Source organism: Miscanthus floridulus, chromosome 13 (assembly GCF_019320115.1).
Source record: "Miscanthus floridulus cultivar M001 chromosome 13, ASM1932011v1, whole genome shotgun sequence".
Lineage (NCBI taxonomy): Eukaryota > Viridiplantae > Streptophyta > Magnoliopsida > Poales > Poaceae > Miscanthus > Miscanthus floridulus.
The window spans coordinates 24,502,969-24,527,258 of NC_089592.1; the positions used below are offsets into that span (position 1 = coordinate 24,502,969).

Here is a 24,290-nt window from a genome sequence, read left to right on the forward strand (position 1 = left end):
CGTATATTTTATTGTGTTGTGCACAAGCATAATACATAACCTTGCAAATATTTTTTACTTGGTTAAATAATCAATCTCGTGGTGCAAGCGCACGCAATACGGTCGTGGTTGAACCGTGCCCTAGGAAGAGGTTATAGCCAGAATCGGATTACAAAAATAATCAATCTCGAGCACATGTGCAACGTTGTACCATGCTGTTCGCTTACTTATCAGCCATTGTATAGTGTTTTTCTCTCACCACAAATTAGCAAACAGTAATTTTCAACCTGACTTTTCAGCGAAATAAACAGGGCAATGGTGCAGTGACAAGGAGCCTCCGGCGTGGATGGGTTACTTTGCCTAGCAACAGACGGTGCCCACCGGCGGGATCCCCGTCCGGCCGTCCCTCCGAGTACGTAGCGACAAGGCGACACCTTTCTGTTTCTGCCCCGCGCCGAGGTTGGCTTCTTGTCGTGTGCCGGAGCGCCGGACCAGGAAGGGGAGGCCCGCCGGACGGCCGTAGCGCCACCCAGACGGCCAGACCCAGCACGTACGCAACGACCAACCACACCCACGTCGTCCGATCGGCTCACTGCACTGCTTGCTTCATCAATCAGTCATCGTCAGCCACGGACACACGAGACGACAGAGGGGGGAGGGAGAAGCTGACAGACATACACGGTACACCCAGCCCCAGCTCTTGAACTCGGCGTCGTCGTCGTCCTCCTACATGACACTGAACGCCAGCGCAGCCATAGCCCAAAAATACCACCCAATTCCATATGCACAGGCCTAAAAAATACCACGACACAAACGCAGAGCAAAATGCTGAAACAGAGACGACGCAGTACACCACCTACAAAACAAAAAAAAACGCATTCCTGAATATGGTCGTTGTTATTCCATACTAGTTTGACTGACGAAAGCTCAACAATCAACAGTGCCCATCCATCCATCCGACCATCCCGGTGCATCCTACCGGCCGCGAACGCTGGCCATAGCCAGGGAAAGACCGCCGACAAGGGCCGCGAACAGCCCAAACGCCGTCGCTGGGCCGACGGTGCTGGCGGCGAGTGCAGTGGCAGCTGAGGAAGCAACGACGATGCCCAACACAGCTGAGAGGCTGCCGCCATGCTCGTGTCCGTCGTCCGCGCCGGCTGCCTTCACACCGATCGCAGTCGGATCCCCGGCCTTGCCGCCCGCGGCCGCGTCGACCGAGACCTGCGCGTCCGTTCAAAGGTCAGGTGAGCGGCCAGGACTGAGCTCTGCTCCACTGAAAACAGAGGCAGCGGCAATTGAACGCTGTTGCGTGGCGTCTCGAGAAACTGCACGTGCACAAGCCCAGATCACCTGCACGGCGTAAGTAGGGGAACGCGGGGCGCGAAACGCCTCCGCGGCGGGCACGACGCTCTCAGGCGGCAGGAGCACGTCGTAGTAGTAGACGCCCTGCTCGGTGACGAAAGGCACCGCGTCCTCTCGTGGGGACGCGAGGCCGTCGGAGCAGCTGTCGAGCGCGCGCGGTCCAGCGATGTGGTCGTTGCCGAGGAGGAGCGCGACGACGGGCGCGGCGTTCTCGCGCGTCAGGAGGCTGTTGTCGTAGAACGCGCCCATATAGCCGTGGGCGGCGCGTACCTCGTCGCCAGAGTGGCCCATCCAAGCTTGCGAGAACCCTTTCTCCTTCTGGAACAGGCTTCCCTCCTTGTCGCCGAGCACCTGGAGCCTTGACGCGTCCAGGTGCACCACCACCGTGCCGTCCTCCTCCATGAGCTACGAAAGAAAAGACAAACGATCAGGCACAGCACGTTGCTCTGTTCCGACCGGCAGGTAGAGCTTCTACCCGCAGGATGAGGCGCTCGGACTCGGAGTAGTCCTTGACGGCGTCGCTGTTTCCGTCGCCGGCGAATTTGACGGTCGGCTCGTCGTTGGTCCCGGAGGAAACCAATCCGGGCAGCTGGCGGCGGAGTCCCTCCTCCGGCACGACGTCGACGGGGTGCGCGGCGTGGTACCGCCGCGCGTCTCCTTCGCCTTCGCCACGCAGGGGCGCCGCCACCGGTGCGGCGCTGGGAGGCCGCGCGGCGGCACCGGCACCGTGGCCGCTAGCGCCGGCTATCTGCCGACGGAGTTCCTCCGGCAGGTCCTCGAAACGGACGACGGCAAAGGGCTGGTAGTAGCCTGCGCCGGAGGGCAGCGGCTTGGCTCGCACCACCAGGCGGCCCGCTTCGATCCCGCCGTACGCGCTCGGCATCGCCTCCGGACGCGGACGCGCGCGGTCCTCGAGGTCCCCGCGCGCTCCGGCGGCCGTGCCAGCCTCGGGCATCATCCCCTGGGCCATGCTGTTCGTGGCTTCGTGCAGTGGGAATGTGGGGGTGCCTGGACTCTGGAGACCCGGGGACGGGGAGCAGTGGCTAGTGGGGGCTGTGGGGCGTGTCTCCGTTTGGTGCGGCGGCCGTAGCCTTTTATGCTTTCTCGGGTGTCGTCAGGTGACGGTGACGCCGGCCGGCCGAAGCGTGCGCCGTGGTCGGGGGGAGAAGACTAGGCAGCTATTGGTATTCTGGTTGCTGGTCGGCCTGCAAACGTGGCAGCTGGATGCCTTGGCACGTGGCGTGGCTAGTTGGCTTTATCCGTGGGATCCTGACCGCGTGACGCCACCAATTACCAAAGCTGGGTATCGTGCGAGACTTGCTAGTCCACTGGCAACGTCTATGTCGGCTCCGTTAGGCTGGCCTATAAGTTGATTGAGTTGATTTATATGGTTGATTTGTTGTGAAAAAAATACTACACTATGACTATAAACACGAACACCACATGCATGCATGCACCCCACATTGGCCTATTGATGTGCCCATCATCCGTTCTTATGCTGCGCTTCCACAGTCCAGCTCCGGCTCCCATGGGCACAATGCTAGCCCCAATACTTTTAACACCAATGATAAGCGCTACATCTCCTTCTACTACAACTCGACTACTTTCGTGGCATCGGTAGTTGTCATCTTGATGTTCCAGATTAAAGCCCTACTTACACGAAACGCACTGCATGCAGCCATGATATTCGACTTGTTTGGGCTTATGGGTGCATACATTGCAGGTGGCAGCCGAAGCTTGAGAGCCTCTATCCATGTCATTGTCTCAGCTACTGCTTTCTTTGTCCATGTGACCGGGATCTATCTCCATGTCAAGGTGACATCTACTCCTAATACTCTGTAGGTTTTAGAGCATGCAAATCACAGCCCTATATACAGGGTGGCTAACCTAAAGACCAGAGGTAATGAAGAACAAACACAAGAACGCAGATAACATAAGAACAACGAATGGCAAATGTCAGAGGACAGTGCTATTTTCCGCAGATACTAGTGTTTACATCCACGATCACAAGGTAGTGTTCGACTCATTAAACACATTGAAGTCCAAGCTACTTATACCAGCAGCTTTAAGAGCAGCTTTTTTGGTGAAGCTGAGTTGTTTTGGAAAAAAAACTGTTTGCTGGACATTCCTTTTAAAGGAGTACATTCCTTTTAAGCTATACATTTTTATATCAAAAGTTTGCTGGTATGAGTGTTATTAGTACAAAACTGCTTTAAAATATCATTTGCAATGTAGCTTTGTTAATACTGCAAACTATAGGCATAGATAGTCTTAAGAACAATTCTTGTTAAGTGTAGACACATGTCAAAGTTTACATCTTATGTCAGGTGATGCTAAGTTGTGGGTGTTGAAAGGTCCTAATATGGCTAGAGGGGGTGAATAACTTATTTAAAAATCTACAAACCGACTAGAGCAATTTAATTAGTATAACAAATAGCGAAATGCAAACTTGCTCTAGCTCTACAAGGGTTGCAAGCCACCTATCCAACAATTCTAGTTGCTATGATCACTAGACACATAATTTGCTATGTTACTACTCACTAGGAGCTCTCACACTTGCTACACTAAAGAGCTCCACTAGATGAACTTAAAACAACAAAGCAAGCTCTCAATTCTAATTACGCTAAAGAGCTTGCTACAACTATTTTGCAAGAATATAAATGAGTGAGCAGGGTGACTATACCGCCATGTAGAGGAGTGAACCAATCATAAGATGAATACTAAATCAATCACTGGGAGAATACCAAAGGGCAAGAGACAAATAATTTTTCTCCCGAGGTTCACATGCTCGCCGGCACAATAGTCCCCGTTGTGTCAACCAACACTTGGTGGTTCGGCGGCTAAGAGGTGTTGCACGAACCTCGTCCACACAATTGGACACTGCAAGAACCTACCCACAAGTGAGGTAACTCAGTGACATGAGCAATCCACTAGAGTTACCTTTCGGCGCTCCGTCGGGGAAGGCACAAGACCCCTCACAATCACCGCGATTGGAGCCAGAGACAATCACCAACCTCCGCTCGACGATCCTCGCTGCTCCAAGCCTTCTAGGTGGCGGCAACCACCAAGAAAAACAAGCGAATCCTGCAGCGAAACACGAATACCAAGTGCCTCTAGATGCAAACACTCAAGCAATGCACTTGGATTCTCTCCAATCTCACAAAGATGTTGAATCCATGATGGAGAAGAGTGGAAGAGCTTTGGCTAAGCTCACAAGGTTGCTATGTCAATGCAAATGGCCAAGAGAGTGAGCTAGAGCCGACCAAATAGTATTTATAGACACCCCCAATCAATAGATCCGGTCACTGCCTGGCCACCACGTGTCCAATTCAAACTAAAGTAGCCGTTGCTGCCACACATTCACCTACGACCAGACGCGCTGTTTAGAAATGACCGAACGCTGAGCCGTAGTGTCCGGTCCAGTCCAGAGAGTACCCAGGTCCGACCAGACGCGTCCGGTCACTTCGGACCGGACGCAGGAGACGCAGCGTCCGGTCGAGTCCAGAGAGCTCCCAAAGCCACTCTGGGCCGACCGAACGCTCCCAGCGTCCGATCAACTGTTACATTGAACATCGACTTCGCTGATTCACACCGAACGCGTTCGGTCGCTTTCTGCAATTCAGTACCAAGCCACATACCGGACATGTCCAGTCGTCATACTGGACACGTCCGATCACTCTGTGACCAGCGCGACTAACTCCTTTTCAACTCTATCTTCTTCACCCTTGCTCAAATGTGCCAACCACCAAGTGTATCACCTTGTGCACATGTGTTAGCATATTTTCATAAACATTTTCAAGGGTGTTAGCACTCCACTAGATCCTAAATGCAAATGCAACAAGTTAGAGCATCTAGTGGCACTTTGATAACCGCATTTCAATACGAGTTTCACCCCTCTTAATAGTACGTCTATCGAACCTAAATGAGATCACACTCGCTAAGTGTCTTGATCACCAAAACGAAAAGGCTCCTACGACTTATACCTTTGCCTTGAGCCTTTTGTTTTTCTTTATCCTTTCCAAGTCCAAGCACTTGATCATCACCATGGCAACACCATCATTATGTCATGATCTTTATTTGCTTCACCACTTGGAGTAGTGCTACCTATCTCATAATCACTTTATAAACTAGGTTATTAGCACTTAGGGTTTCATCAATTCACCAAAACTAAACTAGAGCTTTCAATCTCCCCTTTTTTTATAATTGATGACAACCCTTTCACAAAGATATGAATTGAAATTCAATTAATCCATATTGCTTGCCCAAGTATATTTACCAAATGGTGGCAATTGCTCCCCCTATATATGTGCTAAGAGTGTGGATTATAGCTTGCACATATGCTTAGATAGGAAATATAGGAGTCAATGTCTACCAAATGATGCTAAGGTATAAAAGATGGATCTTTGAAGCATGATACCAATCGGAGTGCACCAATATACCATCCTTAGCACCATTAGTAACTAGACATACACAAAAACTAGAATATTCTGTGAGATCAACATTTAAAGTAAAGGTCTAGTTTTCATAATGTGAGCATGAGTCTAGTTACTTAATCTATGCATGCTAGTTTTTCATTTCATCATTCAAACCTACAACTAGCATTCACCACACAAGCATGGATATTGAAATTTTAAACTCATGCCATACAAGCAAACATATGAAATGCACATTCAAATGCACCATACAAGTTCATGAGCTTGCTCCCCCTACTTGTGTGCTCAAAATTTTAATTGATCCCCTTTCTTTGTCATATCTCTCCCCCTATATCAAGTTCTTCCCCTATCACTTATCTCTTTATTTCTTTCCCCCTTTGTTGTCTTTTCACTATCTTTGTACACTATTTCTCCCCTTAACACTAATATCTTTATTTTTCTCCTCCTTTGTCATCAATGACCATAAAGGTTCAAAAAATAGATAGATTGAGATTATCAATGTCAATCAATGGGGTGAGGATCATTTTCCCAAATTTGGTTCAATCTAGAATACTTGCCAAAGACATTTAACACGGTTTGATCCAAGGACAAGCTTCTTCACACCTCCAAATAAGAGTTATCTTGTACCATGTTGAGTTAAACACTTATAGCTCATTTTCTAGATCAAACACTAAGTTTGTAAGCCCACAAACATGTCATATGCTACCACTAGACCAAAATAAGCATAGAAGCAATAGTGGTACCATACAATCATCAAATTCATTTGATTTTCATGAATGAGCCTATTAAATGTGAAAAATGTCTAGCTGCACTAAACATGTCCTTAGCAAGGATGTATGTCATGCCAATCAACTTTTACCTTGGATTGCTCAAAGGAGAAGCATGTCATATGAGTGGGGGGCATCAACACATATTTGAGAAATCCAATATATTCAACTCATTCCTTAGCTTGCAAAACCTTTTCTCATCCAATGGCTTGGTGAATATATTGGCAAGTTGATCTTCGGTCCCTACACTCTCAATGCAAATGTCCCCTTTTTGTTGGTGATCCCTTATGAAATGGTGGTGGACATCAATATGCTTTGTTCTTGCATGCTGAACCAGATTGTTGGTTAACTTGATTGCACTCGTAATATCACATAGTAATGGTATTTTCTTGAACTTGATTCCAAAGTCATTCAAGGTGGCCTTCATCCAAAGTATTTGTGCACAACAACTATCGACGGATATGTATTCGGCTTCGGCGGTTGATAATGCAACACTATTTTGCTTCTTTGATGACCATGAAACAAGTGATCTTCCCAACAATTGACATGTGCCTGATGTGCTCTTCCTTTCAACCTTGCATCCCGCATATCCGAGTTGAAGTAACCAACTAGCTCAAACTTTGCTCCTTTGGGATACCACAAACCAACATTTTGTGTATGCTTCAAGTACCTCAATATTCTCTTTGTAGCCTTCAAATGACTTTCTTTTGGTGAGGCTTGAAATCTTGCACACATGCATACACTAAACATGACATCTGGCTTTGATGCGGTCATATAGAGTAGGCTTCCAATCATAGACCGATACAATTTTTGATTCATCATATTGCCACTTGCATCACTATCTAAGTTGTCATTTGTTTCTATTGGTGTACTAATGGCCTTGCTATCACTCATGCCAAACTTCTTAATCATGTCCTTGATATACTTGCCTTGACTCAGAAATGTATTATTCTTCAATTGCTTGATTTGAAGACCAAGGAAGTAACTTAACTCTCCAATCATGGACATCTCAAACTCATCAGCCATCATCTTTCTAAATTATTCACAAAAGTCTTGATTTGTTGATCCAAATATGATGTCATCTACATAGATTTGCAACACAAATAAGTCTTTGCCAATCTTCTTGATGAAAAGAGTAGTGTCAACCTTACCCATCATAAACCCTTTAGAGAGTAGGAAATCCCTCAATCTCTCATACCATGCTCTAGGTGCTTGCTTCAAGCCATACAATGACTTCTTCAACTTGTACACATGGTCAGACTTCTTGTCATCTTCAAATCTGGAAGGTTGCTCAACATATAATTCTTCATTGATATAACCATTGAAAAATGCACTCTTGACATCCATTTAATAGAGCTTGATGTTGTGGGCACAAGCATAAGCTAGCAAGATTATAATTGCTTCCAATATAGCAACCGGGGCATATGTTTCTCCAAAGTCAATACCTTCAACTTGTGTATATCCTTGTACTACCAATCTTACTTTGTTACTTACTACTATCCCATCTTGATCTTGTTTCTTTCTAAAGACCCATTTGGTTCCAATCACATTATGTTCTTTTGGTCTCTCTACTAATTCTTATACTTGATTTCTTGTGAAGTTATTCAATTCTTTATGCATAGCATTCACCCAATCAACATCCTTCAATGCTTCATCTATCTTCTTTGGTTCAATGGATGACACATGAGAAATGCTCACAAAATGAAGCTAATCTTGATCTAGTTTGTACACCTCTTGAAATATCACCAATGATAGTGTCCAATGGATGATCCCTTACAATATTGGTTGGTTGGAGGATTGGAACTTGATTGCTTGCACTTTCTTGATCATTGGGTTGAGATGATGCACTAGGCACTTAATCTTGTTCATTATCATGAGAGCCACTTGTACTAGCTTGATTTGTATCATCTTGCACATTAGAGTTAGAGAGCACTTGCACTTGATCATCTTCATCATCATTCACTTGCCTAGGCCTCAATTCACCAACATCCATGTTCTTCATGGCATTTGAAAGTTGAATGCCTCTAACATCTTCCAAGTTCTCATTCTCTTCTTATGAACCCTTGGTTTCATCAAATTCAACATTATAAACTTTCTCAAGAGTACCACTATCCAAATTCTAAACTCTATATGCTTTACTAGTAGTTGAGTATCCAAGTAGGAATCATTCATCAAACTTCTTGTTAAACTTGCCCAATCTAGTGCCTTTTTTTAAGATATAGCATTTGCAACCAAAGACCCAAAAATATGCAATGTTGGGCTTTCTGCTATTCAAGAGCTCATACGGTGTCTTCTCTTTTAATGGGTGACAATAGAGGCGATTGCTACAATAGCAAGCCATGTTGATAGCTTCGGCCCAAAAAGATTGACTCACATTATACTCACTAAGCATAGACCTTGCCATATCAATGAGTGTTCTAATCTTCCTCTCAACAAGGCCATTTGATTATGGAGTGTACTTGACCGAGAATTGATGTCTAATTTTAAATTCATCACACAACTCATCAATTCTAGTGTTCTTGAACTCACTACCATTGTCACTTCTAACTCTCTTGATGGTTGTTTCAAACTCGTTGTGAATGCCCTTGACAAATAATTTGAATGTTGCAAACACATCACTTTTGTCCACTAAAAAGAATACCCAAGTATATCTTGTATAATCATCCACTATCACAAAGCCATATTTCTTACCACCAATGCTAGTGTATTGAGTTGGCCCAAACAAGTCCATGTGCAATAACTCAAATGCTTTAGTAGTGCTCATCATGCTTTTCTTAGGATGGGTGTTTCCAACTTGTTTGCCGGTTTGACAAGAGCTACAAAGCTTATCCTTCTCAAACACAGCATCTTTCAACCCTCTAACCAAGTCATGCTTAACCAATCTATTCAATTGTTTCATTCCAATATGACCAAGCCTTCTATGCCATAACCAACCCATGGTAGACTTAGTGAACAAACATGCAGATAGTTGAGCTTCACTAGCATTGAAATCAATCAAGTATAGATTCTCATATCTAAATCCTTTGAATATCAAGTTAGGGCCATCTACACTTATGATCTCTACATCATCCATACCAAATATGCACTTGAAACCAAGATCAAACAATTGAGCTATCGACGATAGATTGAAGTTCAAGTTTTCTACAAGTAGCACATTTGAAATGCTCAAGTCATTGGATATTGCAATCTTACCAAGCCCTTTGACCTTGCCTTTGCCATTGTCACCAAATGTGATACTATCAATCCTATTGCTCTTATTTTCATTGATTGAATTGAACATTCTTGAATCACCGGTCATATGTTGTGTGCACCCACTTTCAAGCACCCAATGCCTTTCTCCGGCTTTATAATTGACCTACAAAAGAAGATCAATTTCTTTTAGGTATCCAAACTTGCTTGGGTCCTTGAAGGTTAGTTACCAAGGCCTTTAGTACCCAAATGGCTTTCTTCTTTGGGCCCACAATTGGTGTACCAATGAACTTAGCCTTCACACAATTGGCACCCTTAACAAGCATGTAACAAGAATCAAATTTAATAGAGGATACATTAGGTTGCTTGTTCTTATTAGTTTTGCAATATTGCTCTATATGCACAACTTGCTTGCATCTATTGCAAAACCGACCATTGCCCTTCACAAAGCTAACTTTGGAAGTGACAAAGGTCGCCTTGCCTTTCTTGGCGGTATAGCCTAACCCTCTTTGTTGAGAGAAAACCTTTGGCTACCCAAGCACTTTAGCAAGCGGGCATCTCCACCATAGGCATTGCCTAAGGCACGAGTGAGCTCATTCACCTCCTTCTTGAGGGTCTCATTTTCCACCTTTAGTGAGGCATCACAAGTGAGACCATCACTCAAAGGTGAAGTAGAAGTAGTAGTGCTACAAGAAGGGTCAGTGGGAGCAACAACAAAGGACTTATAAAAAGATTCATCAATCATATCACATGTTAGTCCCACATCATATGATACAATCACTTGCTTCTTCTTGGCTTCCTCCATTTTGACTTGCTCAATGAGAGAGGAGTGAGCCTTTTCAAGCTTAGAGTGAGCTTTGCCAAGCTTCTCATGGGCTTCCATTAGCCTCTCATGAGTGGCATTGAGCTCATCAAAGGATTGCTTAAGAAATTTGATTTTCTTGTGCAATTCTTTGCACTCCTTTCTCTTCATCTCAAAGCAAGTGTGCACTTGCTCACACATATCCATGAGCTCCACCTTGGAGTACTCTTCGTCATCATCATCACTCCTACAAGCATCACTTTCACATTCATCATCATCACTCACATCATATTTTATCTTGGTAGGTTTTGCCATGAGGCATGTCAATGGAGTATCAAAGATGGAGGGCTTGTTGTTGATGGCGATGCTTGCTAGTGCTTTCTTGATAGATTTCTTATCATCATCACTAGAGTCATCACTATCCGAGGAGCCATCACTATCTCAAGTGACCATATAGCCTCCACCCTTCTTTTTTTGGAAGGTCATCCTCTTCTCCTTCTTCTCCTTCTTCTCATTCTTATGCTTCTTCTTCTTATCCTCATCATTGTCACTATTGTAGAGACAATCCTCTACAACGTGATTGGGGCTCTTACAATTATAGCATTTTCTCACATATTCTTTGCTTTTGGTGTGATCTCTTATCTTTCTTGCACCATAGCCCTTCTTCTTCATGAATTTGCCCATCTTACGTACAAAAAGAGCCATGGCTTCATCATTAATATCACTAAAATCAATATCATCACTTGATTCTTTCTTGGACTTGCCCTTGTTCTTGGATGATGAGCTAGCCTTGAATGCTACACTCTTCTTATCTTCGTCTTCCTTCTTGTCATCCTTGTCAACCCTTCTCTTTCCACACGGTATGTTTCTTGTGTCATGATCTCACCTAGTACTTGGTTAGTGGTAGTCTCCTTCAATCCTCCTCTTATGATAAGCAATCTCAACATCTCAAATCTTGGAGGTAAAGCACATCAAGAACCGATAAGAGACATCATCATTCTTGATCTTCTCTCCCAATGCCTTCAAATCATTGATAATTACTTGTAATCAATGGAACATCTCCAGAATACTCTCATCTTCCTTCATCTTGAAGCTTGTCAACTTGTCCTTGAGAATATACAACTGGCACTCTTCACCTCTGGTGTGCCCTCATATGTTTCCACCAATCTTTTACACGCCTCATTAGCTCACTCATAATCCTTGATTTGCTCAAACATCTTAGAATCAATAGCATTGTATATGGTGTTGAGAGCCATTGTATTACATTGCTTGTTGGTCTTGTCTTGGTTGGTGAGATTGTCGGGATCAATGATAGCATAGTCATTTTTGGTCACATCCCATACTTGATCATTGATTGAACCAAGATACATCTTCATATTTCTCTTTCAATAATCATAGCATGTGCCATCAAAGAAAGGTGGTTTGCACCCCACATGGTTGAACACAACTTGAGCCATAATTTGACACCGAGGTTGTTAAGCCTTCAATTAAATGGTGACCACCGCTCCAATACCACTTGAAAGGTCCTAATATGGCTAGAGGGGGGTGAATAGCCTATTTAAAAATCTACAAACCGACTAGAGTAATTTGATTAGTATAACAAATAGCAAAATGCAAATTTGCTCTAGCTCTACAAGGGTTGCAAGCCACCTATCCAATAATTCTAGTTGCTATGATCACTAGACACACAATTTGCTATGTTACTACTCACTAAGAGCTCTCACACTTGCTACACTAAAGAGCTCCACTAGATGAACTTAAAACAACAAATCAAGCTCTCAATTCTAATTACACTAAAGAGCTTGCTATAACTAGTTTGTAAGAATATAAATGAGTGTGTAGGGTGACTATACTGTAACAATGCAGCGAAACAGGAATACCAAGTGCCTCTAGATGCAAATACTCAAGCAATGCACTTGGATTCTCTCCTGATCTCACAAAGATGTTGAATCAAAGATGAAGAAGAGTGGGAGGGCTTTGGCTAAGCTCACAAGGTTGCTATGTCAATGCAAATGGCCCAGAGAGTGAGCTAGAGCCGGCCAAACGGTATTTATAGACACCCCCAATCAATAGAGCCGTTGGCTTAATTATTGGGCTGACTACGTATCAACCGGATTCGTAGGTCATGTTGCACCAAATGCACCGGTCGTGTATACCGGACGCGTCCGGTATGGCGACCGAGCGCATCTGGTCGCTGCCTGACCGCCATGTGTCTAATTCAAACTAAAGTAGCCGTTGCGGCCACACATTCACCTGCGACCGGACACGCTGTTTAGAAATGACTGGATGCTGAGCCGTAGCGTCCGGTTGAGTCCAGAGAGTACCCAGGTCCGACCAGACACGTCCGGTCACTCTAGACTAGACACAAGAGACGCAGCGTCCGGTCGAGTCCAAAGAGCTACCAGAGCCGCTCTGGGCCGACCGGACACGTCCGGTCACTCCTGACCGGATGCTCCCAGCGTCTGATCAACTGTTACACTGAACATCGACTTCGCTGATTCACACCGGACGCGTCCAGTGTGGCGACCAGACGCGTCCGGTCGCTTTCTGCAATTCAGTACCGAGCCACATACCGGACACGTCCGGTCATCATACCGGACGCGTCCGGTCACTCTGTGACCAGCGTGACTAACTCATTTTTAACTCTATCTTCTTTACCCTTGCTCAAACGTGCCAATCACCAAGTGTATCACCTTGTGCACATGTGTTAGCATATTTTCATAAACATTTTTAATGGTGTTAGCACTCCACTAGATCCTAAATGCAAATGCAATGAGTTAGAGCATATAGTGGCACTTTGATAACCGCATTTTGATACGAGTTTCACCCCTCTTAATAGTACGGCTATCAAACCTAAATGTGATCACACTCGCTAAGTGTCTTGATCACCGAAATGAAAAGGCTCCTATGACTTATACCTTTGCCTTGAGCCTTTTGTTTTTCTTTATCCTTTTCCAAGTCCAAGCACTTGATCAGCACCATGGCAACACCATCATCATGTCATGATCTTTATTTGCTTCACCATTTGGAGTAATGCTTCCTATCTCATAATCACTTTATAAACTAGGTTAGCACTTAGGGTTTCATCAATTCACCAGAACCAAACTAGAGCTTTCAAGTATTTTAAGTTTAACTTTGATATTTAAAGATATTACCATGTTTCTTCTATATTTTCCTTCTTACTTACATAAAAACAATATGAAATTAACAACGTACAAAACTTCATGCAAAAATAATAAATTTAAGTATTAACCACATTGAATCCAGCTAGAGATGAGAGAGTTGACTAGGAAAAAAACTTGTTCTCTAGAATGAAGACCAAATAAAATGATCCTTACATGAATTCTATTTACTAGATGAAAACTTTTTAGGGAAGCTAGTCAGATTTGATATTTTTTGGAGAAATTTTGTTTATTATTAGAATTTTGAAAAATATAAGTTGACTAAGAAAACTATGTGTAATTAAGATATACCATCTTTTCAATTTTTCCTTCTAAAATTTTTGTTAGATTTAAGTGTATTATTTATTTCATATATGGCATATATTTTTTGTAATTTCGTGGTCATTTTTAAAATATTTTTTTGAGAAAGATTATTTTTATTAGATTTCAAAAATATAAGTTGACTATGAAAAAGAGGTGTAAGATATACAATCTTTTCAATTTTTTACTTTCTAAAATTTTCATGTAATTTAAGTGTATTATTAATTTATGGTATATATTTGTTTGTAATTTAAATGTCATTTTTTACATCATATGCAATTCAAATGCTAAGTCATTCTATAAATATGGATGAAAGATTTTAAATATTGATCAAATATTATTTAAAATTTATTAAATTTTCAGAAGAAGAATAGAGTCATTCAAAATTTGAATGGATGAGATATGAATTTTGGAATGGTTTGGCTTCACTTGGTTGTTCGTTTAATTCAGAACTGCAAAAGCGAATTGCGCAAATCGGTCATGTGCTTTGTTAGCACGTAACGGGTTCATGGGCTACTGGTGTTTGGCTTGTTGGGCGGAGGCCAGGGAATGGAGGGAAAGGAGTTGGGCCATGCAATCATCCAATGCACTGTTCGTTTGGCTGACAATACATGGCTGAAAGTACTATTGATTGATTTGTTGAGAGAGAAAAATATTATTCGTTGGCTAAAAAATTATGGCTTATAAACCAAGCGAACAGAGCGCCATTCGCTCTGGCTCTACAGTGTTGCTACAGTTCAGGATCTGGAGCCGGAAAAGCTGTACCAAAGTGATCTAAATCGAACATGCATGTCCTAATTTTGGGTGTGTTTAGTTCGCGAAATAAAATTTTTTGGACGTCACATCGGATGTTTCGGGGACGTCGGAAGAGGTTTTCGGATACTAATAAAAAAAACTAATTACATAGCTCGTCTGGAAACTGCGAGACGAATTTATTAAGCCTAATCAATCCATCATTAGCGCATGTTAGTTACTGTAGCACTTATGGCTAATCATGGACTAATTAGCCTTAAAACATTTTTCTCGCGATTTTCAATCAAACTGTGCAATTAGTTTTTTTTTCGTCTATATTTAATACTCTATGCATGTGCTAACCATGCCTTTATGGATGAAAATGGAGCAGAAGATGAGAAGAGAGCGCAGAGGAGTGGCAACTGGGGATGTGGTCAACCAGCAGGCCAAGTGAAGGCAGGTCCGTCCATGCATGCTTGGCTGGCACCGAGACCGAGTGACGCTGACGCCAGTGGTTACACCAGCTGCGTGCTACTGCTACCTGCATGCATTGGCCTTGGCCACTTGGCGGGCGTCGCTGTCACCCTCCTCCATCGCTAAAAGTCTACTCGAGATAAGACAAGGCATTCTATGCGTATGCATGATGACTCGTGAGCTGTTGTTGTTGTTGCTGGGGATTATGGAATTGTAGTGTCGTCCACACCACAGTGGCTGTCCACTTCAGGGCGACCCCGGTGTCGGGACAAGGGATAGAATACCAGCCAATTCATGAACTTGCGTACTCAGCGCACGATGCCTTGCATTATTGGCTAAGGTTCATACTATCTAGTACGTATATTTTATTGTGTTGTGCACAAGCATAATACATAACCTTGCAAATATTTTTTACTTGGTTAAATAATCAATCTCGAGGTGCAAGCGCACGCAATACGGTCGTGGTTGAACCGTGCCGTAGGAAGAGGTTATAGCGAGAATCGGATTACAAAAACAATCAATCTCGAGCACATTTTGCAACGTTGTACTATGATGTTCGCTTAAACTTATCGGTCATGGTATAGTGTTTTTCTCTCACCACAAATCAGCAAACTGTAATTTTTAGCCTGACTTTTTAGCGAAACGAACAAGGCAATGACACAGTGACAAGGAGCCTCCGGCGAGGATGGGTTACCTTGCCTAGCAGCAGACGGTGCCCGCCGGCGGGATCCCCGTCCCCGTCCCTCCGAGTACGTAGCGACAAGGCGACACCTTTCTGTTTCTGCCCCGCGCCGAGGTTGGCTTCTTGTCGTGTGCCGGAGCGCCGGACCAGGAAGGGGAGGCCCGCCGGACGGCCGTAGCGCCACCCAGACGGCCAGACCCAGCACGTACGCAACGACCAACCACACCCACGTCGTCCGATCGGCTCACTGCACTGCTTGCTTCATCAATCAATCATCGTCAGCCACGGACACACGAGACGACAGAGGGGGAGGGAGAAGCTGACAGACATACACGGTACACCCAGCCCCAGCTCTTGAACTCGGCGTCGTCGCCGTCCTCCTACATGACACTGAACGCCAGCGCAGCCATAGCCCCCACCGAGTCCCTGCCAGCCGAGGCCAGACAGACGCTGCGGGCGCGCTGACATGCTCTTGCTTGTTGTTCCTGCAGTCGTCTGCAGCCGCTGGCGACGAGCGGTGCCGTGCCCGGCCGCTACGTGACCTCGGGCCCCGTCGGCGGCGGGGCCATGGGGATCTACGAGCGGCAGCGCCTCCTGGTGGCGGCCGGCGTGTGGGGGGAGCCGTTCCGGCCCGACGCCGACGCCGTGGCCCTGCCCCTGCCCCTGGCCGCGGTCGTCCCCACGGTCACCGTGGCGACGACGCCGGCGCCGCTCGACGTCGTCCGAGCAGAGGAGGTCAAGTTCGGCAAACGCCTGGTAATAATTATTCAAGAGCCCTCCCCTGACCCCTGTGTGCTGCATCGCAGCTCGATGCGATTCTCCGTCTCCTCATGGATTCAGATAATCATCACTGGTGGGCCGTGGTTTGTTGCTGTTGCAGTTGCAGGCACAGCAGGACGACGTTGCGCCGCCGGTGAAAGAACAAGCGCCGCCGCCGTCGTCGGATAGCTTCGGCCACGACGACGACGCCAGGCCAAGAGAAGGTGAGACGGACCCGACTGATGAGTGATGACTCGGATGAATTATCCGCAGGCACGATCCTCGATCACTGATCTTTGCCCTCGCTCTGCTTTGCCTAGATTCAGAGACGGCTCGCGCAGAACAGAGAGGCAGCCCGGAAGAGCCGGCTACGGAAGAAGGTCAGCAGCGTCTCAGCTAAGAGCGAACACTCATCGCGTGCCAAGTAAATCTTCTTGCTTTTGTTCCTTCGAATTGTTACGTTATTCTCTCTGTCGAATCATCACTCGAATCAGCTCATCGCTCATGATTGATGCTTTCGTTCCATCCATTGATACGACACAGGCGTACATCCAGAATCTCGAGACGAGCCGCATGAAGCTAGCGCAGCTGGACCAGGAGCTCACCATGGCCAGGCGCCAGCAGCACGGCGCGTACGGCGTGGGAGGAGGAGGAGTCACACCGCCGCCGCCGCCGGCGGCTCCCGTGGACCCGCGTGTGGCCGCGTTCGAGCTGGAGTACGCGCACTGGGTGGAGGAACAGGGCAGGCAGGCGACGGAGCTGCGTGCGGCGCTGCAGTCGCACGTGCCGGACGTGCAGCTGCGTGTGCTCGTCGACGCGGGGCTGGCGCACTACGGCGCGCTGTTCCAGGCCAAGGCACGCGCGGCGCGGTCCGACGCCTTCTTCGTGCTGTCCGGCGTGTGCCGGGCCCCCGCGGAGCGCTTCTTCCTCTGGATCGACGGGTTCCGCCCCTCCGAGCTGCTCAAGGTGCTGGCGCCGCAGCTGGACCCGCTCTTGGAGCTCCAGGCCGCCGAGGTGCGCAAGCTGCAGAACACGGCGCGGCAGCTGGAGGACGCGCTGACGCAGGGCACGAACAAGCCCCAGCAGACGCTCGTCGAGACCCTCATGACCGTCGACGTCTCGCCGGACGGCGCTGCCGGCGGGGGCGGGTACGCGGCGCAGCAGATGGCCAGCGCCGTGGGCAAGCTCGCCGACCTCGTGGACTTCGTGGACAAGGTGACTGACTAGCCAGTTGCCACTGAGCAGCAGGCGAAACCAAAATCTTTGGCATTGGCACGCTCGATCGGTGTACGGCCTCTTGTTTCTGACCGACCGACCTCGACGTTGTTGGCACAGGCGGACCATCTCCGGCAGCAGACGCTGCGAAACATGCACAAGATCCTGACGCCGCGGCAGGCGGCGTTGGGGCTGCTCGCGCTCGCGGACTACGGCCAGCGGCTGCGCGCGCTCAGCTCGCTCTGGGCGGCGCGCCCGCGGGAGCCGGCGTAAGCGTAACGAAACACCCCGCGACGGCTACGGCGACGGCGAACGCGAAGAGGAAGCGGCATTGCAGGCACGTGCGCGCGTAGTTGGCTTTGGCTACCGCCCGGAGCGGCCGGCGGAGCAAGGCTGCTGCGGTCAGTTCCTCGGTTTTCCTTCCAGCTCTGCGCATCTGGTATTCTGGTACGGGCAACCGGCGTGTTCTGTTGGCTCTCAGAATGAAACCTGAATCTTCTAATGGTTACAGTTACAGCAGTGAATTAGGCTTTGGATTTGATTGACAGATCAAAGAAATTACAGGTGTAAATACAATATACAAAGTTGTTTGGGTAGGAGTAGGACAGGCTTGTATTGTTCAGTTGCTGTTTGTCTCGGTCAACCTGTAAACAGATCATGTGAAAGATGTACAATGAACACCTAAGGTTCGTTTAGATGCAGATATTGGACGACTGATGCTAAATCAGACTAGTTACTGGTATTGAAAATAGGCTACAATATACCGGGGCTTTCATCAACTTCCACGTTCATGGTCTCATTGAGGTAGCGGATGCGATGGTAGAACCTCTTAGCGAGGTGTTTCAGGACATCACTTTATTCTCACAGTTATAAATGGCATTTATCAATTCAGCACAAAGCTTCTCTATTTCTGCCACCCTACTGCAATAGAACCGACCAATTTATAAGAGCATAAGTACAATGGCAACCCGCAAGCAGTCGCACTGTCATACTTGAGCCCATATAAACCCGATAGTCCGTCGAATACCGCGAAGGGTCTCGATTCAACCAACATACAACCAAGATCGTACATGATTCAACATACATGTCACACGTTACGTAAAGTTCACAAATTCATCCATCGAACAGGGTACAAAGTTGCCGAGGCCTTCGTTACATCGTCGTGCCGTACATAGGAGACCACCGACCACGGGTGCTGCCAGTGCGTACCAGGGCGGCGCAGTGAACGGAGTCAATCATCGAGTTGCTTGTAAAGCGCACTAAAACGACGACGATGCAGCACACGAACGGTACGGGACGACGCGCAGTGGGATGGTATGTAGCCGCGGTCAGCCCTACAACACGTCGCTGCGCTCGCAACGCCGAGGCCTTATTGACGCCCACGCCGGAGACGTTAAGCCGTGGGTGCACGGCGGCGAGCTCGCTCATGCCGCGTGGGGGCAGAATGGCAGATGGCGACAACAGCGCGGTGGCGGCAGGGTTGGAGGCTTGGAGCTCTCCGCCGCTGACGGGATGAGGGGAATTGCTGATGCGGCTGGCCATAGGGATGCCTTCGTCAGGCCACTCAAATCGGAGAGGCCCGCTGGGCTTGGATGTAGACATGCTTCAGCCCTTCGACGAGATGAAGAAACGTGGTAAGGTAGCTTTAGTAAGCCTAACGCTATCTCCAACAACAACACCGAAAATAAAAAGACTCATTCGTCTTTTGGGTAGTGCTACAGACAAAAGGTTCAATACCTATTCGGCATCTTCTCCAACAACAAGACCCAAAAGAGAATCATTTCTACAAATGAGTTTTTAGAAAGGAGGATGTCCATATTAGAGTTGTGTCTCTCAGACAACCCAAAATAGGTCTTCGGTACAGGTACTGTTGATTTTGAGTCAGGGTTGGCCAGAGATGGCCCGGTAGGCAAACGCCCCAATTCCATATGCACAGGCCTAAAAAATACCACGACGCAAACACCACCTCCAAAACAAAAAAACGCATTCCTGACTATGGTCGTTGTTATTCCATACTAGTTTGACTGGCGAAAGGTCAACAATCCAACAGTGGCCAGCCATCTATCCATCCGACCATCCCGGTGCATCCTACCGCCCGCGAACGCCGTCGCTGGGCCGACGGTGCTGGCGGCGAGTGCAGTGGCAGCTGAGGAAGCAACGACGATGCCCAACACAGCTGAGAGGCTGCCGCCATGCTCGTGTCCGTCGTCCGCGCCGGCTGCCTTCACACCGACCGCAGTCGGATCCCCGGCCTTGCCGCCCGCGGCCGCGTCGACCGAGACCTGCTCGTCCGTTCAAAGGTCAGGTGAGCGGCCAGGACTGAGCTCCGCTCCACTGAAAACAGAGGCAGCGGCAATTGAACGCTGTTGCGTGGCGTCTCGAGAAACTGCACGTGCACAAGCCCAGATCACCTGCACGGCGTGAGTAGGGGAACGCGGGGCGCGTAACGCCTCCGCGGCGGGCACGACGTTCTCAGGCGGCAGGAGCACGTCGTAGTAGTAGACGCCCTGCTCGGTGACGAAAGGCACTGCGTCCTCTCGTGGGGACGCGAGGCCGTCGGAGCAGCTGTCGAGCGCGCGCGGTCCAGCGATGTGGTCGTTGCCGAGGAGGAGCGCGACGACGGGCGCGGCGTTCTCGCGCGTCAGGAGGCTGTTGTCGTAGAACGCGCCCATATAGCCGTGGGCGGCGCGTACCTCGTCGCCAGAGTGGCCCATCCAAGCTTGCGAGAACCCTTTCTCCTTCTGGAACAGGCTTCCCTCCTTGGCGCCGAGCACCTGGAGCCTTGACGCGTCCAGGTGCACCACCACCGTGCCGTCCTCCTCCATGAGCTACGAAAGAAAAGACAAACGATCAGGCGCAGCACGTTGCTCGGTTCCGACCGGCAGGTAGAGCTTGTACCCGCAGGATGAGGCGCTCGGACTCGGAGTAGTCCTTGACCGCGTCGCTGTTTCCGTCGCCGGCGAATTTGACGGTCGGCTCGTCGTTGGTCCCGGAGGAAACCAATCCGGGCAGCTGGCGGTGGAGTCCCTCCTCCGGCACGACGTCGACGGGGTGCGCGGCGTGGTACCGCCGCGCGTCTCCTTCGCCTTCGTCAGGCAGGGGCGCCACCACCGGTGCGGCGCTGGGAGGCCGCGCAGCGGCACCGGCACCGTGGCCGCTAGCGCCGGCTATCTGCCGACGGAGTTCCTCCGGCAGGTCCTCGAAACGGACGACGGCAAAGGGCTGGTAGTAGCCTGCGCCGGAGGGCAGCGGCTTGGCTCGCACCACCAGGCGGCCCGCTTCGATCCCGCCGTACGCGCTCGGCATCGCCTCCGGACGCGGACGCGCGCGGTCCCCGAGGTCCCCGCGCGCTCCGGCGGCCGTGCCAGCCTCGGGCATCATCCCCTGGGCCATGCTGTTCGTGGCTTCGTGCAGTGGGAATGTGGGGGTGCCTGGACTCTGGAGACCCGGGGACGGGGAGCAGTGGCCAGTGGGGGCTGTGGGGCGTGTCTCTGTTTGGTGCGGCGGCCGTAGCCTTTATGCTTTCTCGGGTGTCGTCAGGTGACGGTGACGCCAGATCCGGCCGGCCGCAGCGTACGACTTTTCTGCGCCGTGGTCGGGGGAGAAGACTAGGCAGCTATTGGTATTCTGGTTGCTGGGGTCGGCGTGCAAACGTGTCAGCTGGATGCCTTGGCGCGTGGCGTGGCTAGTTGGCTTTATCCGTGGGATCCTGACCGCGTGACGTCACCAATTACCAAACTGCGTATCGTGCGAGACTTGCCAGTCCATTGGCAACGTCGATGTCGGCCTTTATAAAAAGCTTGTGCCGATTTGGACGCTTAATTTGTTGAAAGAAAAAAATATTGTACTCTGACTATAACCATGAACACCGCATGCATGCATACATCCTCATTGGCCTATTGGTGTGCCCATCATCCGTTCTTATGCTGCGCTTCCATTCAATTGCATGCATGCTTAAAAGCATCCCGATCACCCATCACTATACACACACATAGACAGCTTCCTAGTGATGGCAATGGCTTTGTTGCCCGTTGTGAGCTAGCTAGCACACCCGCCCATCTGATGTAAACAATGTGAGTTTTTTTTATGGGGTACAACTTGGAGGCATACAACACACACTCTACATTCACACCACATACACACACATGCTTGCGTGTTCGTACACATGCAAAGAAGAGATTGAGAAGCGTACCACCGAACGGGCACGCGTGCGTGTCGGGTAACGATAGTAGGGATACCAAAAGCAAGGAAGTTAGCGCCCATGCTGACTTCCCCGGATGGCTCAAGACGTATTAAAAGGTCTCGCCCGACCCCAACGCCGTGGGCTCTGTCTCGCCCGACCCCAACGCCGTGGGCTCCGTCTCGCCCAAAGCCACGGGCTCCGTCTCGCCCGACCCCTTGGGTGCGGGCTCCACCTCACCCGACCCCAACGACGCGGTTTTCGTCTCGCCTGACCTCGAGCTCCGTCTCGCCCGACCCCTTGGGCACGGGCTCCGTCTCGCCCGACCTCGAGGACGAGGGTTCCGTCTCATCCAACGGGGACCCATAACACCACCAACCACTCCAGGTCCAAGCGTATGGGCCTGAGTCAAAACTCTGACGCCAGGGAAGAGGCTAGCACGCCTCGATGTAACTTGTGGCCATGACAGGCCATACCTGGGGATTCACATCAAGAACAGTGTCGGACGTGACAGTGATGTTCTGCCTAACCCTCGTACGAACGCTGACAGGAGCGTCAGTTCACCACGACGTCCGCCGGGACGGAGTGGAACGCCATGACCGACATATGACGCCTGCGCATGGCGCCAGTGACGAACAGTGCCGCGACATGGAGCCATCCCTGTTGGCATCCACAAGATCAGCGGGACCCGTATGAAGGAGAAGAAGGACCCAGCAACCCTGAAAGGCTTTTTCTCACTCTTGTTCTTCTACTTTTCCTCCTCTGTAACCCGCGCGTTGCCTTCGCCTATAAAAGGGGAAGCAGGGCGACCTACGCTGGGGGCAAAAAAACATAAGAGCACGACACAAGCACACGGTTGAGCAGCAAGCGAGCTCTCAACACCCGTTCACTCCTTGCACTAGAGACTTGGGATCCTCTCCCTTCTTGCCTGTTTATAACCCCTACTGCAAACCAAGTGCAGGTAACACGAGCAGCAGCGAACTAGACGTAGGGACGATCCGCCTGAGCCAGCATAAACCCTTGTGTCCTTCGAGCACACCATCCGATCTAGACGCGCAAATACAAATTTACTCATCGATGGTCTGAAAACACCGACATACCGACAGTTGGCGCGCCAGGTAGGGGCTTTTTACGTGTCTCGATGTCCACAACAGGCCTTAGATGGCTAGTGACGGCGTCAGATAGGTCCCAGGCGCGCACGTGCGCTTTGGGAACCTAGACTTCATCGTTACGATGGAGGGAGAGTTGGAGCAGGTTCCCGCCATCGTCCAACCTCTCCACTCCCCTGGTCTCGACGTGATCGCCGAGGCGCTTGAGGAGCTACAACTGCATGCACCGAAGGCCCGCGCCCCCGGGAGCGACCAGCTCCTCGGCTTCAATTACGGGAGGCTAGAGTGTCAGCTCGGCGCCTTCCTGGGACCCCGACCGTCCTAGGAGGATCTACCTCGCCTCACCTTCTCATTCGCCAACATCATAACACAGCTTGCCGGAGGAGAACCGCTCTCCCCGGAATACCTCATTCGGAGCGCCCCGACAGCGCTCCCGTTCGGTCTGCACAACGCCACAAAGACCGTTGACCACCCTGTGATGCAACGCACACCCCCATCCCCTACGAACAATGAGTTCGTGGGGATGACCGAATATGTTGCGGAATCTTTCCATGACCTTCTTGCAGAAGAATTGGAGTCGCCCTCTAACTCTGACTCCAGCAGGAGGAGCCATCACCCCTCGCAAGAATGTTTCATGGCAGGTACACCCGAGGGATACATCGAAAGCATCCATGAGGGAGGGGCTACCCCAACAGACAAACTCGATGAAGAGGTCGAGGGGGATGCAGGGGTCCCACCTCGCCTGCGGGTATAGCAGCTAAGGGTATGGCACCAAGAGCTCGAAGAAGCACGACTCCAGCTCGAAAAGGAACATGTGGAGCTCGAGCAAGGCACGAAGATGGTGGGCGTGCGTGCACCGTGGCCCGCGACGTGAACCGGAGGATCATCGAGGACGATGAAGCCCTTCCACACTTCACCCGAGCAAGCCAGAACGTCGCTGTTACGATGGCCTTGCTCCGGGGGCTTTCGGAGCCCGCGACACTAGAGGATCATCGAGCCCATCACGAGATTCACACGCTATTGGAGCGTGCGGTGGCATAGCAGGCCAAGAGCTTGCTATCCCGATGACGCGAGCTCGACGCCAGCCAGCACACGCCCTCAGAGCGACCCAACAAGGACATGTCA

The 24,290-nt window shown here is 49.2% G+C and overlaps 3 protein-coding genes and 1 long non-coding RNA gene across 5 annotated transcripts in view; 1 reads left to right on the forward strand and 3 right to left on the reverse strand.

The window, feature by feature from the left end:
- LOC136500912 (uncharacterized) overlaps positions 1 to 24,290 on the reverse strand; it is a 185,893-nt gene that overhangs the window by 27,221 nt on the left and 134,382 nt on the right. The gene's annotated exons all lie outside the window — the stretch shown is intronic.
- On the reverse strand, positions 196 to 2,397 carry LOC136501207 (uncharacterized). The gene is made up of 3 exons (XM_066496706.1): positions 1,817 to 2,397; positions 1,330 to 1,746; positions 196 to 1,200 (listed from the first exon to the last, which is right to left on the reverse strand). Exons 1-3 carry the CDS (start codon positions 2,309 to 2,311, stop codon positions 955 to 957), a joined length of 1,158 nt encoding a protein of 385 aa, XP_066352803.1. The 5' UTR covers positions 2,312 to 2,397; the 3' UTR covers positions 196 to 954.
- LOC136500911 (transcription factor HBP-1b(c38)-like) lies at positions 16,377 to 18,647 on the forward strand. The gene is made up of 5 exons (XM_066496384.1): positions 16,377 to 16,658; positions 16,783 to 16,885; positions 16,980 to 17,041; positions 17,205 to 17,876; positions 17,997 to 18,647. Exons 1-5 carry the CDS (start codon positions 16,470 to 16,472, stop codon positions 18,147 to 18,149), a joined length of 1,179 nt encoding a protein of 392 aa, XP_066352481.1. The 5' UTR covers positions 16,377 to 16,469; the 3' UTR covers positions 18,150 to 18,647.
- On the reverse strand, positions 19,606 to 21,485 carry LOC136501718 (uncharacterized). 2 transcript variants are annotated; one of them, XM_066497241.1, is made up of 3 exons: positions 20,775 to 21,480; positions 20,288 to 20,704; positions 19,606 to 20,158 (listed from the first exon to the last, which is right to left on the reverse strand). In XM_066497241.1, the coding sequence occupies exons 1-3, from the start codon at positions 21,267 to 21,269 to the stop codon at positions 19,892 to 19,894; spliced, it is 1,179 nt and encodes a 392-aa protein (XP_066353338.1). In that variant the 5' UTR covers positions 21,270 to 21,480; the 3' UTR covers positions 19,606 to 19,891. The 2 variants fall into 2 exon arrangements, with proteins under 2 accessions (XP_066353338.1, XP_066353340.1); XM_066497243.1 differs by having other exon boundaries at positions 20,043 to 20,210; positions 20,775 to 21,485.